The following is a 17,853-nucleotide window of genomic DNA, read 5'->3' on the forward strand; positions in this document are numbered from 1 at the left end:
GTCACAGTTTGTAGAAACAACAATCAGCATCGTCTACTTTTCTGAAATATCCTCGTTGTAGCAGAAGTTGAGTCTCACAGGGTTGAACTGTGGGTTGAGATCCAGCAGCTCTCTGACAGACAGAAGATCTGAAAATAAACCAAAGCTGCTCCTCAGCCACTCTGAGCTGCTGTTGAAGGACGCACACCCTGGACCTGAAACACAGTGAGAACAATCTTCAACTAAGTCTGAACAAGTTTGTAACAAATCACTGCTCGGTCCCTGACGTGTGTACCTGAGTGAGGCGCTGACAGGAAACGGAGGACAAAATTCTTCAAGACCACGTGTTGCTGTTCTAATGACATGAGCTTGAACTGAGAATTATACACCTGCAGTCTGATGGCACGGAAAAAACACACAGTTAGAAAAAAACAACCACCTCATCTGTTGTTGAATATGAATGGGAAAGGCACCAGATGACAGTAAACTGCAGGGGTTCTCCAGCGTTTTGGGTTCAGGGACCCCTTACAGAGAAGAAAAAGTTTCAGGGACCCCCTCATAACCCTCATGTTTATTAAATAATTTTCTTCAATTTGTCTCTTTAATGCAATGGAAAAATGTGAGTAACATTAATACTTAATGTGGGTCCTCCCCCAGAAATTTTTGAATAAAGTAGATATGATTTCCTGCATTTTTGTGTATTTTAATGGGTTGTTAAATATCTACGTGCTTGTAAAAAAAAAAAAAAATATATATATATATATCTTTTGCCGACCCCAAACACCAGCTCATGGACCCCCGGGGGTCCGGGGACCCCAGTTTGAGAACCACTGTGTTACAAAACCATTTTAAAACATCTTAGAGCAGCTCTATTTTCTCTCATAATACTTTTTTTTTTACTCTGCCAGTAAGGAAACAAAACAATAAAACACTTTCACCATAAGACAACAATTTTAACTGCACACTTCAAAAATTAAACCTATCTCATTCTAATGCATCGTCGTATACCTAACCTAAAACAAACTAAATATTTTAGAAAAACATAGTATACCTTGTAGCATAAACCCATTTTATTATTTTTTTTCTACAATATTAAAGCAATAGTTTAAAAAGTTACGAGGCGCTCTGTGGGAAGATTATTAATCATTATACCTTACCAGAAAGTTTTTTTAAATCTCCTCACTTTGCAGAAGCAGTTAAATTTTGACCAGATTAATGAGTTAACAACTATTCAAGAGGTGCCGAAACAAAAGTAGACCGCTTCCATCCTAAAACAACTTCAACAGTTTCAAGAGTGTTTCATGTGAATGATGTTTTATAAACCTTTACATTGATACCAGTATTGAACTGTATAATTACTTCAGCAGAAATATAAAGATATAAACTCATATGTAAAATAACCATCTGATACAACATTTACAACAGTGTAAGAATAGTGTTTGCATTAATGGCTGGGAAATCTTGAGAAGTTTTAAGAGCAGAAATCTACTTTGTCCTTGGCTGGCTCCGATTGACAATCTGCTCAAAGTTCAACTTTATTTCTGAAAACTGATGTTTGCTTGTTCCTTTTTTTTTTCAATTAATTTCAAACTTTAAAATTCAAAACAAAATAAAATGTATACACTATTATATAAAAATTCAGTCAATTAAACAAACATAATAAACATTATATCAGTAATCCAGTGTTTGAAAGGGAGTTGAAAGAGCCTTCTACAACAGTGGTCCCAACACCATTCCTTGAGGAACACCAAATTGCATGTTTAGTTGTTTCCCTACTCCACCACACCTGATTCAGTGATTTAATGACTTTCTCTTGTTCTGCAGAAGCCTGTGAACCACCCAGTTATTAAACTTAGGTGTGCCTTAGCAGGAAACAACTAAAACATGCAAGATGGTGTTCCTCAAGGACCAGTGTTGGGACCCCCGTTTTAAAACACAATTAGCTTGTTTAAAAAAAGGTTGTTTATTTTTTGCAAGTGTTTGACATTTCTTAAATGTCATACATTTGAAATTGGAAAAATAAAAGCAAAAAAAGGGATGGAAAAGGGGTTTAAAGCAAGTATTTAAGACAAAAAAAACAATTGTTTTATGATATTAAATCTAACAGTTATCAAGTTAATGTACCCAAGCTTTGAATCCAGAGACTCTTCTGTTGGATTCATTAAACTATATTAATTAAATGAGTCATGAGGTTAAGTTATAAACTCATGTGATGACGAACACTCACATCTGCTGGTACGACTGACAGCTGATGTTCCTGTTGGTCAGACAGCGCAGGAACCTTCCTGATGCGAACGGCAGGAAGCCACTCAGACGATCCGAGAACCACAGCTGGATTGTTCCGCTATCCTCCAGCTGCTCGTCAGTCAGCAGCGACACCCGGAGCTCGCTGATCACATCCAGAACCTCCTGTGCTGATGGTCCCATCAGATCAACTGACTGTAGGAGGCACATTTTAAAGACAGTTTGGATTATTTGCAGACAGTCACCAGGAAGTCTGGATGTTTGCTAGTGATTACTGACCACATTAGCCAGGATGTCGAGGGCTGGGTCCAAAACGCTGGAGAGATGAGTGAGCAGCATCTTCCACAGGACTTTGGAGTAGCTGCTGTTTCCAGGCAGATCACACCTTATGAGGGAGGCCAGCTGATTGGCTGTGAAGCTCTCCAGCTGCGAGTATGAACCAGTTCATCATCTGTGCTGAAATCTGAATGTTGGACCTGTTCTGGAGCGGACACTCACCTGCGGACAAGCGTATTTCTCCAGGGTAAAGTTGCAGGAAACATGCGTGGATGTGTTCAGGTAGGACTGCAGATCAGAGCTGTTGGGACACAGGAAGAGACAAACACACGTCAACATATAGATATTTGTATTAACCTTAACGGTCATCTGTAATTAACTCCAAGTGGAATACCTGTCGATGCCGCTGCAGACGTTAGTTCCTGTCAAACAGCAAGTAATTAATTAAATCAGCTGCAGTAACACATCGAGTAATCAATGAAACTTTAACGCACAGAAGAGAAGTCGTACCATTGATCTGAGTCTCTGGGCACTGCGAGAAAACGGGTTTAAAAACATGTGAACGACGTTTGAGATTATAAATGTTCATAAATGAGAGGAATGTTATAGGCGGAGAAATAATTATAACAGAGGGAGAGAGAAACACTCACGGTGATGTTGGCTGGTACACACTCTGTCCAAAACAAAGTATAAAAATACTCCATCAGTAACAAACTAATAAATAAAACCACAGTAATAGTTTGATGTTTAAAAAACACAGAAGTTACATTTTATTTTGATGCTTGTCGAGGGATTTATTGGATAATATGCTTGTGGTCAGTTTGATGTTGGTTTGTAGGACGTTTTCTGTTTTAATTAAACTTTTCAGGACCAGTAGTCCTTATGGGGCCCAAAAACTGGTTCAGGATGGGGTTACGCTATAGAAATGAATGGGAGTCAGCACAATACTAATGTGTGTGTGTGGGGGGTGGGGGTGGGGGGTGGGGGGGACAGAAACTCACCCTCTGGTGCGATGTTTATCAGGTCGTCAATGCGAGCCCAGATGACTGGTTCCATGTCCACTGATGCAGATGGTATGGCTCGGAACAATCGGTCGAAACTGCAACACGAATAAAAATAAATTGAATAAAATAAAATTAAAAAACACAAACAAACGAGAATGAAACTGATTTTTTTTTTTTTGCAGATATCTGTCTTTTTTTTTTTTAGAAAAAGAACAAATGCATAAATGTGGAAACGCCTGCGAGTTACATCAGACAGCTCAAACTCATAGTCCTGTCTCACTCTCGTAACAAAACCTTATAATCTAACTGGTCGAATTATTCCCTGCCTCAAAAATTCCTAAAACTTCTAAATGATGTGTAGTTGGTTGAAATTTGTTGCCTTCTCACCAGCCTCAAAGCAGTGGTGATTGTAGCCCCTAAATTTTAACACAGCACCCATGAAAAATAAAGAAACCATCATAAGGATTTTGTACAGAAACAGATCTCAAACCTAAGATTCACCAAAATATTGAATAAATTTGCAATAAATATGGAATAAATGATGACAGTCTTAAACGGGCTTGTAAAATCTATGATTTTCTTTTTTTTTTTTTTGCACGAGTTGGATCCTCAACGCCACCTGTCAATCAATCCAGTAAGCTCATCTGCTATAGATTAGTCGTCCAAAAGTGAAACGCCCTTTGCCTGCAGGAGCTTGGGGGTGGGGGTTGTTAGGATGCATGAGAGAAGTGGAGCGTGCTCTATTCATACAAGTGGAGCTGTTGGTCAGGCTATTTCTTGTTGTACCAGTAACTCTAAAATAGTTATTGAATGGGCAGCATGGTGGGGCAGTTGGTAGAGCTGCTGCCCAGTGGTCTTTCTGGGTGGAGTTTGCATGTTCTCTCCGTGCATGCGCAGCTTTTCTCCGGATGCTCCGGTTTCCTCCCACAGACCAAAAACATGCATGTTAGGCTGATTGGTAACTCCAAATTGTCTCTAAGTGTGAGTGAGAGAGTGAATGGTTGTTTGTGTCCCTGTGATGGACGGGAGACCTGTCCAGGGTGTCTCCCTCCCCTCACACAGTGATGGCTGGACATGGGCACCAGTGACCCCGGCAACCCAAAAAGGAAGAAGCGGGTTAAAGATAATGGAGGGATGGTCTGCAACTCATTTAGGACACTTTAAACCGTCGGAGTACTCACATTTGTCTGTAGACGTTGCACGGAGGACTGACCTGAGACAGTGAAAATGTTCACAATCAGTAATCCAGGATTAATCAAAGTTTAGTGAATATTTGTGTCTGAGTAAAGGCTGTCACCTCGCTGGCGAGCTCAACCACGAAGAGCAAAACCTCTGGAAACCTCCCCATTTGAGGCGACTCCAACAGGAAGTCCAACACGCGGTCGATGACGACGTCTTTCTCTGGTGGGGTGCGGAGAGGCAGCAGCAGCAGCTCTGCCAGCTGCTTGGAGGACAGAACAGGAAGAGCCTCCAACTGAGGAGGAGAGAAGGAGCCTGATCATCCACAGCTTCAAGGGCATCATTTTACTAACTCCTTTGGTAAAGGCTGATTTTAAACAAAAGCACCGAGTGTGTCCGTCTCAGTATTCGGACTTACTCCAGAGAAGTAAGGATTCAGCTCGTAGAAGTCGGTGATGGAGGCAAATTTTGAGAAGGAGCCAAAATTGTCCGTCAGCCATTCTGCGCTGCGGTCGGCTGAAGAGACGCACTGGGAGTCTGAAACATTTCGTACAGTCACAAACATAAATCCATTTTAATGCAAATGGGTTTAATTTACACGATAAAAGAAAGAGAATACCATAGACAAACTATTTAATATGAAAAACATAGTTTTCTGTCATAATCTGTCATTTTGTCTGTTTTCTGTTTGTCTTGTCTTTATTTCTTTTCCTGATCCTTGTTTGACTCTTTGTCTCCCTCTTGTGGTCTGTCCCAGCTATTGCAACTCATGTAATTAGAACAACAAAAAAGGTTGAATCATGTCATCTGGACTTCGTTTTTTTGTTAAAAAGAAACGTTTCGCCCCTCATCCAAGAGGCTTCGTCAGTCTGAGGCCTAGCCATCTGGTATGGACATGATTCAACCTTTTTTGTTGTTATATACCTGGATGACTGAGAAAACAAACTTTGAGCTCATGTAATTAGCTTCTGCCTTGTGTCTCCAGCTGTTTGTCATTTGTCTGTCGTTAGCGTGTGCATATGTCTGCATCTCCTGGGCGTTGTCTCATGAAGGCTCTGTGTTCCTGTTACGTGTTCTGCACCACGTCCTGGTTTTGTCTCCTTTAGTTTCCTCTCGTGTAAGTTGTTGCTGCCACGTCAGCCCTTTTCTTTATTTTTATTCAATCACTTTTTTCTTTTAAACCTGAGTCCTCCCTGCATTTTGGCTTCAACCGCCACCAGATCTTTAGAGTTTTCTAAATCCCCTGCAGAGATCATGTTAGCTAATGTAAATGTTAAAAATAAGAATTTAAATTGTAGAAGAATCACTTTAAAACATGCATCAATGATGTAATTGCTCACAGATTAAACCTATTAACACATATATATATTTTTTTAAAGAAAAGCAGCATTTTTAGTTTAACTTTTAATGTGATGTTTTGTTTGTGGTCTGAATAAGAAGCAAATGTGTTTTTTCCTTTACATTCGTACTTAACAAATGCAAGTTGTTTATTTACTAAGCACATCGTATAAAGGTATTTCCTGTATTTATATGATTATTACTTTGATTTACTTGAAAAATATAGTTTTTTTTCCTTTAATTGCTTATAATATTGTCTACCAGAGTTGTTGCGCTGCACCAGGAAGGAGTAGATGAAATATTTGTAGATGTTGTGACCATACGTGGGATCAGCCTCTGTGAAGCTCATGCGTTCATCCAGGGCTGCCACCCTGCACACAGCAGGACGCAGACAACGTGAGGATTAAGATGATGCAACCACGCACGCAGCTCAAGGAGCTGTGAACTCACAGGGTTTGGTAAGCAGGGCAGGAGAAGTTCTTGGTGCTCAAACAGGAGAGCAGGTTTGGATCTACGTCCGGCAGGAGGGGCAGCAGTTTGATCCGGAACCACAGTTTGATGTATTCTGGGTCCTCCAGGTGCTGCTGGGTCAGAGACGGAGACTCCCCTTCCTTAAATATGTCCCTGAAATCAGAAATGAGCTCCTCGAAGTTCTGGAGAACAAGAAGAAGTGTTGATTAGAGTTGTTGTCAGAGAAACACAAGCCTGGTGTGACTTAGTTTACTCACTGCTGTGGACAACTCTTTCATCAGAGAGTTCAGACGACTCGTCAGCTCGTTAATCAGCTTCAGGACCGTGGACTCGGTCAACGTCAGGTTGGACCGAGCAGCGCAGTGTAAAACATGAGCCACGTCTTCTACAGCATCTGTCAGCTGGCAGTATGAAGGATGAAGATGGGGTCAAACAGAAACTTTTTTATCCTGATGCATGCTCGATAATCCATAATGCAATAAGCATCTTTTTTTTTTTTAGATGTATAAAACAGGAGATTAACGTTATGAACTTTCAGTCTGGAGCCTCACCCCACAGGAGGCCTTATCGAGGGTCAGGCTGCAGACGTCCTGGATTTCAGATGATTCATTGTTCACACCGTTGTCCAAAAAGCTGCATGATGAAGAAAAAAAAAGCTTTTAGGCTCCACGTATGAAATTAAAGTTTACAAATGAGAAACTTGTAGCACTGAGGCCTTTCCCACTAGAAGATGACGGTGAGCTGACGTGACAATGATGTAAACAACAGTTTGTAACATCCTATCTTAAAATAATTACACAATTGTACAGTAACGTTGGTGTAAATTCATTCTGCTCTTTTATTCTACTCAAAAATACATGAATTTAAAGATGAACTCTTTGTTTTGTACTTTGTATTTTACATTTTTTTAAGTATTTTTAATATTGGTTTATGTGCTCTGACTCGACTTCAAAAACATCAAGTCGTTCTCGTTACAGAAAAGGAAAAAAAAATCAGTGTGAACGATCAGCTAGCATTTAGCTGTTTTATGCTAATTTCAGCATTTTCAGCTAATTCCACATTTTTTGCAATCATTTAAACTTTTTTCTGCCTAATTCAGCAAAAACATGCTCTCCCGACTTCCTTCTAGTAACTTAAGCTTCTTTCTGCTTGTTTTAGCTACTATTCAGCTGTTTTTAGCAAATTTCAGCTTTTCTCAGATAATTTCAACTTCATTGTGCTAATTTGCGCCTACTTCAACCTTAGTAGGCATTATTAAGCTCCCCCCACTTACGTTTTGGAAATTTAAGCTTCCTTCTACATTTCTTTAGCTACTATTCAGCTGTTTTATAGAAAAACTGGGATAACTGCCATTTTTACAGCTATTCAGCTGAAACTTGGCATATTTGTAGCTGACAAGGATCTCTAATAGTCTCGACTTCCTTCTAGTAACTTAAGCTTCTTTCTGCTTGTTTTAGCTACTATTCAGCTGTTTTTAGCTCATTTCAGTTTTCTCAGATAAATTCAACCTCATTGTGCTAATTTATGCCCATTTCAGACTTAATGGACACAATTACTTCAATTACTCCACTTCCATTTGAAAATGTAAGCTTCTTTCTACATTTCTTTAGCTACTATTCAGCTGTTTTATAGAAAAACTGGGATAACTCTGCCATTTTTACAGCTATTCAGCTGAAACTTGGCATGTTGGTAGCTGACAAAGATCTCTAATAGACCTGAATGAAAATAAAAAAATCCAAGACGGCCACCTTAGCAAAAAAGGAAAAATACTATAAATCAGCCAGTTATAGTGATATTGAGCTGAACGTTGGTGTAACTGACAATGTTTCCCATCACATGCTGCATGAAAATCAAGAATCCAAGATGGCCACCAACACTACATTTGAATGGATTTAACTCAGCCATTTTTACACACACAGAGCTGAAATTTGGTGAGGTTACAGCTGACAACGTTTCCTATCACACACTGCATCCAAATTAAAAATCCAAGATGACCGCCTTAGCTAAAAAGGAACAAATACAATAACTCGTGCATTTTTAGAGCTATTCAGTTGAAATTTGGTATTGTGGTAGCTGAGAGCAAACCCAAACACATAGTGCTGTCAGATCAAGAGTTTATATCGCAGCAGCCTGGCAGTCAATTACATTAAGAACAATTGTGCACATTCTGCTTCCATCTGATATTTGAAGCTTTTTTCCAACTGTTTTCTTGACATTAGTAAGCAAGAGGCATTCACACTTGCATTTTCAAAGGAAACGCAAATTCTCTAGTGATTCTTTAAAATGGTTATACTGTAAAGTAGTTACATTTTAACAACACTAAAAAGCTGCGACCACAAATATGTTTGGCCGCTAGAGGGCGACAATGAGCTGATAATCCAGTCATGACAAAATCTTCCCATGGCAAAGTATTGTTTTAATACTTTTTATCATGCTTTTATTAATTACAACTCTAAGCAAATCAACCCAGGATATAAAAAAATCAAACATATATTAAATCAGCTTTGTCATACCCCAAAATGTATATTATACTTCAATAATACAACTAAAATAATTTATGCTTGCGCAGTTTCATCTTGCACAAACTTTTACAGATAAAAGAGCTCAATCAAGAGAAGATTCATTGCAGTATTGTATTCCAAAAAAGCTATCATTTTGTAATAAAAGTGTTTATATGACCACAAAGCCATACATTATTAGAAAAAGCTGGTTTATCACAATGTGGCACCACAAAAAAACTGTAGAGAATTAGTGGTTAATTATACTTGAACTATACTTGTATATACAGTATAAATTATAATAGTTAGCATTACTGGTAATCCCATTGTCTGTCAAGTTTAAGATTTTGCTTCACTACAGTTTAAGCTCTAATGTGTTCTTTTAAATGTGCTTTTACAAACAGGTTAGTGTCCTCAGTTGTGAAATGTTTTTATGACAACACGTCCCAGAAACGTAAGGCAAACCAAAACATAAATATAGAAGAAAGTAAACCAAAGTTTAAATGGACCGGCAAGGTTTAAAGAAACAATGTCTCACTGAGTGGAAAACAGTAGATTCAAATCTGGAATAAAATGAGCTCATGAGAAGGAAACAATTCATTTGCTGGACTTACAACAGCTCGTGGAAAGCGAGCGTGATGTTTTGGTGCGTCAGGTCTTCTTCATTTGGCCAAAAGTTTCTCAGCACCGGGAGGACGACCTGCTGGTACCAGGCCTCCACGCTCGTCACGTCGAACTGCGGTGAAACTTCTGACGTGCTCTTCAGCTCGTAGAGGTCGGCCAGTTCAGCCAGAGTGAAGTTGAGCAGGAACTGAGTCAGGGTGGCGCTTTTTATTTCAGATAAATTCCTCTGTGGAGACAACAGGACAGAAGTTTCATTCACACGTTCCTGCTCACAACCAGGCCGACCGTTTCATGAGCTCAGGGTGAGTTTGCAGGACTTTCTTTACCTGGCTGGTGAAGGAAACGAATTCATGAGCAAAGCTCCCAATTGCTGTGAAGGCCGTCTTGAAGCCACTAAAAATCTGCTCGTGTGAAAAAAAAAAAAAAACAGTTGGAAAATGAAACATCTCATTGCATTTAACAGGTATGTCTTATCCAAATACATAATATATCCATAAATCCAGCATTTCTTACTTTTATTTTTGTTCATTAATGTGAAAGAAATGGTCAAAGCTACCCCCTTAAATACATGGATTTAGGAAGTTTGTGATTTAAATCTACCTGCTGAACTGGTCTTGTCTAAGATCCTTGTCTTTAAGGTCAATCTTAGTCTCTATACCTCCTCAGAGAAGCCAAAGACATCTAATCTATCCAATATCACCTTCATCAGTCCGAGAAGACACAAGCATGAGCATGAACTTTGATGTTTTGAACCATTTTAGCTATGGCTGTCTCAGAGGAGCTGACGGGGGAGAGAGCAGGCCCCAGAAACCATCTTATCACCAGCAAACTGGTTGGCCCACTATGTAAATGTGCTGCATGTGGGACTCAGTTTGTTGTGGCTCCTTGGACTGATGAAGTCCTTTGGATGAAGGACAAAATGTCTCAACAAAAAAAGCACTTTGTTGGATTTTTTTAACCTGGATTATTGACCATGAACTTTGATATATTGTATAATCTATGGTTTTTGTTCTTGCTTGTTGTCATGCTGTGACTAGTCAATGCACTTTGAATCAAAACGAGCCATGAAGGAAGTCACATGGAGGGAAAGGACTAAACCCCTGAACTACAAGACATATTTTAATTTTTTGGTGCACATGCATCAAGAGGGGAAGTCTTCTCGTTTCCATCTACATCATATCAGAAGCGTTTTACTAGTTTGTTTTCATATGAAATGGTTATTTATTTGAAGTGCAGTTTTGCAAAAGAGATTAATTGTCATAAACAATGAACAGCTCTGTAATAGTTCATGCTCAATAATCCAGGTATACAATCCAACAATTTTCAGTCAGGGCAGTTTCTTTTTTTCCTGAAACATTTCACCTTCCATCTGGAAGTCTTCATCAGTCAGGGAAACACAACACAAAACTGATTCTTCCCCCAAACAGCTTACTCCAAAGTGGAACAAACCAGTTATGTTGGTGCTAAGATGGTCTCTTTGGCACGCCCCCTCTTCTTGTGCCGGCCCTCTTCCTCGTTGACAGTCATGTCAAACTGGTTCAAAACCAAAAATAGTCCATGCTCAATAATCCAGGTATATCCATCCATCCATCCATTATCTTTACCCGTTTGTTCCATTTTGGGTCACGGGGGTCGCCGGTGCCCATGTCCAGCAATCACTGTGCGAGGGGCGGGGTACACCCTGGACGGGTCGCAAGTCCATCACAGGGACACATAGAGACAAACGAGACAAACAACCATTCACTCTCTCACTCACACCTAGGGACAATTTAGAGTTACCAATCAGCCTAACATGCATGTTTTTGGACTGTGGGAGGAAACCGGAGTACCCGGAGAAAACCCACGCATGCACGGAGAGAACATGCAAACTCCACCCAGAAAGGCCCCTGGACCGGGGTTTGAACCAGGGAGGGACCTGCTCGCTGAGAGGCAGCAGCTCTACCAGTTGCGCCACCGTGCTGCCCTAATCCAGGTATATTCTTTCATATTCTTATATATTATATTATTCTTATTATTGTATTATATTCTTATATATTATATATATATTATATATTCTTTTTAATCCAGGTATTCAATCCAACAATTTTCAGTCAGGTCATCTGGACAGTTTCTGGACCTCCGTTATAGTTTCTCTTCTGTCTTCGAAACAACCTCAGTCTTAATCATTTTCATGCTGGTTTACGTGGACGTACGATTATAAACCTTCACGCTGATGTCGTTGATTTTCATTTGCATAAATGATCATTTCAGAATCCACCTTAAAAATGGCTTATAAACTGTTACTGCTCAAAGGAACGCTCGCAGCGCACGTGTTCATATACGTGAGCTCAGCTGTCGTGCTCGTTGTTTCCTTGCTCTTTGTTGCAGTGCATGGTGTGTATGTGTGACAGCACTGACTATTGTTATTTCTAGTAAAGTCCTCGATCCTTAAATCTGCACCAGGCACAGGAAATAATCCATTTTCTGTTTCTTGTCTTTTGATCCAATGAGCAACACAGCCAACATGTGATGGATCTGCACCTTGTAGTATATTATTTTTGCACATTGTTCCATTTATTTTATACGTTGCAACTTTGACCATTGTTACATCATTTGATCATTGTATGCATTTTGGTTTTTATTAATTATTAAGAAGTTATCTCCCACTGGACCACAAATAATAAGTAGCAATCTTGTATTTATTCCAGATGTTAAAGTACTAGTCCCTTTCAATTAAAAAAAAATCTAATATAAATGTATGGTTATTTACACTGATGACTAAGTTGAACAGCAGGCTGACCGGCAACGGGCGATGTTTTTCCATTCAAAAGTGATTATTTTAAGCACAACCTGGTAATAATAATTTAAATAAAACAATCGGATGCTAAAGTAATTTATGCCTCCTTACTTTCAGGTAGTTGATTTGCCCATCAATTAATTAAATTTTTTTTTATACCTGCTTTGCCCTTTTCAGGGTTGTGGGGCGATTAGTATTTATCTCCAGCAGGTGGGTGAAGGGGTAGTTACGCTTGACATGTTTGGTTTAACAGCACGGGTCTCACATGGATTATTACTGCTAATGACAACTGTAGCCTCAGTTTTTGGTGTCACTAATCACAGGCTTGTGTGTAAACAACCATGCAATGGATACGTGGCCGTGGTGTAAACGCTTACAAAATACCATTTGCATGAATCACTAAGAATTTTTTTTTAAACTGAGGTTTGTAGGACAAATGAAATCAGCTCTGGAACTAATCCTGCTTTGACTAGTTGTTCGCACGTCTCCCATGAAAAAAAAAAAAATGCATTGCCTCAAGTAATTTCTGCTGCAGGTAAGATACTGACTACTGATAACTCCACAGAACACCCCTTCAAAAGAATCTGAACTGTTCCTTTAAGGCAGTATGAAAACTACGGTAGTTGCCTGGAATCTCCTTTTTTTATTGCATTCAGTGAGTTCAGTATTTAGTATTTTGAGACCGAGGCGACCATGAACAGAGTTGGTGCCTAAAGCTGTAAAAATCACAGAACTTCGACACATTTCTTTAAGGTCTGATATCAGTTGGGCTCTATTTAAAACTCATTTAGACAGTATGGTACAGGAATAAAGCTGACCGGCTGTAAGAACGAGATCCACTGCAGAAGATGAAATTTCTTAAAGTGTAGTTTGTTGAAGCCACGGATGTTTCAAAACCGGTTCCTATCAGCCATCTGTGTCATTGCACTTGAAGTTCCTTCACGATGGCTTCACAGCTGACAAAAGATAACGCTGCCTGTCATTTTTGGTACAGTCTGTGAAGGTTGCGCTGAGCAAAACAAACAAAAGTGGCTGACGGTTTCCACTGACTGAACCAGCACAAAGCAGGTGTGTTCAGCTCCTGATTTATCTATATCCAATACTTAGAAATGTTCAACCTAAATATCCAGCTGCTGCTTTCTGTTCAGAGGTTTTTAAACACGAACAGGTCAGCTGTCATACCTCTGAGAGGCCGCTCTGTGGGGAGTAGGGGTTGTACGGTGAAGGTAACACTGTGAAGTTTCCAGAAGGTGAAGGAGCAGGTTCTCCTGTCAGCAGACTGTTGAAGACCACAGTCAAGGTGCCGTTGTCTTGATTTTCCATCTCAGGACTCAGGAGGAGCTCCGCCTTCTGTGATGAAGACAGCAGGTGAAGAACCTCCAACTGGGAGGGAAAACAGGAAGTGAAAGTAAAGGTTGAGAGGATAGAGAGATACAGTTAGGTATTTACTGTTCAAGACGTGATAATAAAATGTCATTCTGTTTTTAACTCAACATTATACAGCCCAGTATGTACCTGGTACTTACAAATATGGGTACCAGTCCTCTTTGTAGTCAGTAAGTACAGAGTATGTACCAGATGCATACCTAGTTCTTACAAAGTGCATACTAGGTAAATACTGGGTTCTTGCAGGATACTTACAGAGTGCATATAGGTACATAATGTCTATGTACAGGTTACTTGCAGGGTACATACCCAGTAATTACAGTGTATGTATTGGGTATTTGCCTAGTACTTACAGGGTTCGTACCTGGTACTTACCAAGGTTTGTACCACATGCAGTCCTCTTTGTAGTCAGTAAGTACAGAGTATGTACCAGATGCATACCTAGTTCTTACAAAGTGCATACTAGGTAAATACTGGGTTCTTGCAGGATACTTACAGAGTTCATAAGTACATAATGTGCATGTACTTACAGGTACATACCCAGTAATTACAGCATATGTATTGGGTATATAGCACTTACAGGTTAATTACATACCTAGTACGTACAGGGTTCATACCTGGTACTTACTATAAACTAGATATTTTCTCTGTACAAACCGTATAACAAATTAATTCTTAATACACTCGTAGGTACCAGGTAAATACCAGGGAATTGCTCTTTTATGTATTGCAACTAAAAACTGTGGTATGAAGTATTTCTGAAAGCAAAATAGTGATAGTAATATTGAAAATGTAACTGTGATGGAAATATATTCCACAATCTCCATCATTTCTTTTCATACTGTTGGATTTTCAGGGACTGACAACTTCTTGGTTTTACTCAGTTCCTCTGTTTTCTGGCCCAAGAGTCGAGGCAGTTCTGCCCAGGAATTAAATCTTGTCAGACCAAAAGGCCCTCTTCAGACCAGGCCTGTATCCACAGTTCCCTCAACTTCAGAGTGAGACCTTAGTCTTTAATTATTATCCTGAATGTTTTGTTTGAATGAAGTCTGTGAATCAGGTTTGTTTTTACGGAAAAAAATTGGTGGTTTTAAACTATAAAGAGTTCAAAGACGAGTCTGTTGAACTTACTCCATTAAAGACCACGTTGATGTTGGAAAAGTCATTCAGTCGGGCCATGGCTCTGAAGGAACCAAAGTTCTTCATCAGCCAGTCTTCGCTGCTTTCATACGGATTCACACAACCTTCAGAGAAAACGCACACACACATAGGACATGAGGATAGATACTGACATGGATCAAATAATCTATTGTGCATTAAAACTGCAGTATACAGGAACTTTAGCTGCTGTGTTTGTTCATGAAATAATACTTTTAATAAACAAAGCAGGTCAAGAGGAGCAGGTTGGCTGTGGTTCTGCATTTTTACAGTTTTTGTTTGATGATCTTGGTTTTTCACTTTCATCTTTTCGTTATCAACGTTTTCTGTCACTGTGCGTCTTGTTTTGAGGCCCCCTGTGGTCATTCATTTTTATTTATTACTATAGAGCATTTCTTTAATGCAATATGTTGTTAGTTTTGCATCATTTCCTCCAGATTATTCCGGAGTGATTTTGCCGATCACTGGTTTTATAGTTGTGTGAATGTTTATGAAGCATTCACACTATTGTGATACATTTTTCGTCTGTACGGTTTTTCAGTATTTTCGCGTTCAGTTTTTGTGCTATCGCAGCAAATCATATCAAAACGTTCAGCTCGTTCAGGACAATCCTGCTATGACTTTTGGTATTGGTGCAGCTTTAGCTTTTTGAAATATTTAGCCTTTTCTGCCTTTTTTTTTTTCTCATAGAAAATGACTTGAGCTCATTTTACCTCCTTCAAATCTTTAGATCTATTTACAACCTTTTACGGCTCCTTTCACATTTTGTTCTGGTTCAGCTTTTTTCAGCTTCCTTGTGCAAATTTAAACATTTTTCAGCTACTTTCAGTTAATTTCTGCGTTTTTGAGCTGTTTTGTGATCCTTACAGCTTATTTCTGCTATTTACAATACTATTTTTTGCTTATTCTAACTTCTTTCTGCTAATTTCAATTTATTATGCTCCTTTCAGCTTATTTATGCACATTTTGGCTTTATCTGCTATTTCAGCTACTATTTAGCGGTTTTTATCCTAATTTTAGCTTTTTCGACTAATTCTATGTTTTTTGCGCTCATTTCAACTTTTTTCAGTCTACAGGTAATTCAGCAAAAACATGCTCTCACTTCCTTTTGGTAACTTAACCGTCTTTCTGCTATTTTAGCTACTTTTCAGCTGTTTTCTTGCTTATTTCAGCTTTTTTTCAGATAAGTTCTGCTTTTTGTGCTCATTTCTCCTTTCAGCAAACCTGTTTTTCGTGCTTTCTTCTGCTAACTTACACTTGTTCTACCTTTCCAGTTACCTTTTTAGTCTTCTTAGCTAATTTCAGCTGTTTTCAAATAAAATCACATTTTTCATGGTAATTTCTGCTACTTTCAGTCAAATTAATTTATTTTTGCTAATGTCAGCTTGTTATGCTCCTGTCATTATTTTTTTCCTGCTAGTTTCAACTTTTTCAGCTATTTCAGCTACTATTTAGCTGTTTTGGTGCTAATATTAAACCTGTTCAGCTAATTCCAATTATTCTTTTTTTTAGCTCTTTTCAGCTCCCTCCACCTCCTTCTGATAGTTTAGGCTTCTTTTAGCCTTTTCAGCTACTTTTTAGCAATTTTTTTCTAAATTCAGCTTTTTTTAAGCTAATTTCCTAATTTTTGTGTTAATTTCTGCTTATTTTAACTTAATTCTGCAAATATGTGTTCTTTCTGCTTTCTTCTGCTAACTTAGGTTTGTTCTTCCATATCAGCTACATTTCAGCATGTATTCTTAAGCTAATTTCAGTTGTTTTTCAGCAAGTTCTTTAGTAATAAACATTCACATTGCATTTTCACCGGAAATTAAATTTCTCTAGTTTTAGTTATTATAATATAACCAAAATATTTTTTCTGTTATTATATTTCAAACAAAAGCAGCTAACATTGTGCTTTTAAAGAAATATATATTTTTGTTGTAGTTGTTATTTGCAGTTCAGGTTTCATGCATTGCAACAGACTAAACACTGTCCAAAACAGTTTTTTAAAGAGGTAAACAAGACAATGTGTTTTTGGAATTCATATACAATTTTTTTTTTTTCCAACTTTGTCTCTAAATTTCGCAATCACCTTCTCCAAATCGCCTGGCTCTGCGGGTCATTTTTTATAAACCAAGTCTCTCAACTTTTTACATTACAGCAGAAATGTTATCATTTTAAATAATTCATAAGTTTAATTGTTTTGCTTCAAAACATTACCAGAGACTCCATCTCCAGAGAGGAAGGGGTAGATGAAGAATGTGTAGATCCATTGTTGTCTGGTTGGACTTAGCTCAGAATAATGCTGACTCAGCTCCTTCAGGCTGCAAAAGAATAAAAAAAGTTAAACAGAAGCGGTTTCCACAAAAGTAGTTTTTTCTTTAAGTCCAAGGGGACAGAAACCGACGCACATGGTCTGATAGGCAGAGCAGCTGAAATTCTTGGTGCTGAGGCACGACAGGAATTGTTTGGTGATGGACTGCAGCAGAGGTTTCATCTTGACCTCCACCCACATCTGGACCAGCGCTTCATTCTGCAAAACATCTGCACCAGGTTTTAGTTCCAATGCTCCTTCCAGGCTCAGGAGAGGCACGCCCGTCATACTGGTTTTCTGCAGGAGCAGTAACAGTGAGGTGTTAAAGTACTTACATGTGTAACTAAAAATAGCATTTCTTGCAAAAATGCAGTTTGAATTCTTGTTGCAGAAGAACTTGCTGAAAAACAGCTTAAATTAGCTTAAAAAAACCTTGCTGAAATGAAAGTTAAATGGAAAACCAAGCGTAAGCTAGTAGAAGAAAACAGAATGAACACACATTTGCTGAAGGTTTAAATGAGCACAAAAATTAAGGAAATTAGCTAAAAATATAACTATAGCTAAAAGTAGCTGAAAATACCTGTAGAAGCTTAAACTACCAGAAGGAAGCAGAAAGAGCTGAAA

General features: G+C 38.7%; 1 protein-coding gene across 1 annotated transcript in view; it reads right to left on the reverse strand.

Annotated features, from left to right (window-relative positions):
- Positions 1-13,973, reverse strand: part of LOC119422445 — an 18,631-nt gene extending 4,658 nt beyond the window's left edge. Inside the window, exons 1-20 of the mRNA XM_037689819.1 lie at positions 13,905-13,973; positions 13,572-13,772; positions 9,940-10,014; positions 9,604-9,839; positions 7,043-7,124; positions 6,749-6,892; positions 6,471-6,673; positions 6,282-6,391; positions 5,101-5,219; positions 4,801-4,977; positions 4,685-4,716; positions 3,501-3,598; positions 3,150-3,172; positions 3,010-3,031; positions 2,894-2,921; positions 2,722-2,800; positions 2,503-2,649; positions 2,207-2,418; positions 275-375; positions 38-194 (exon numbers count right to left, since the gene is read on the reverse strand). Of these exons, the coding sequence (XP_037545747.1) occupies positions 38-194; positions 275-375; positions 2,207-2,418; positions 2,503-2,649; positions 2,722-2,800; positions 2,894-2,921; positions 3,010-3,031; positions 3,150-3,172; positions 3,501-3,598; positions 4,685-4,716; positions 4,801-4,977; positions 5,101-5,219; positions 6,282-6,391; positions 6,471-6,673; positions 6,749-6,892; positions 7,043-7,124; positions 9,604-9,839; positions 9,940-10,014; positions 13,572-13,772; positions 13,905-13,973 (2,315 nt within the window). The remainder of the gene's footprint in view (positions 1-37; positions 195-274; positions 376-2,206; positions 2,419-2,502; positions 2,650-2,721; positions 2,801-2,893; positions 2,922-3,009; positions 3,032-3,149; positions 3,173-3,500; positions 3,599-4,684; positions 4,717-4,800; positions 4,978-5,100; positions 5,220-6,281; positions 6,392-6,470; positions 6,674-6,748; positions 6,893-7,042; positions 7,125-9,603; positions 9,840-9,939; positions 10,015-13,571; positions 13,773-13,904) is intronic.
- Positions 13,974-17,853: the final 3,880 nt, after the last annotated feature.

This window comes from Nematolebias whitei, chromosome 16, assembly GCF_014905685.2.
Source record: "Nematolebias whitei isolate Nwh7 chromosome 16, NemWhi1, whole genome shotgun sequence".
NCBI lineage: Eukaryota > Metazoa > Chordata > Actinopteri > Cyprinodontiformes > Rivulidae > Nematolebias > Nematolebias whitei.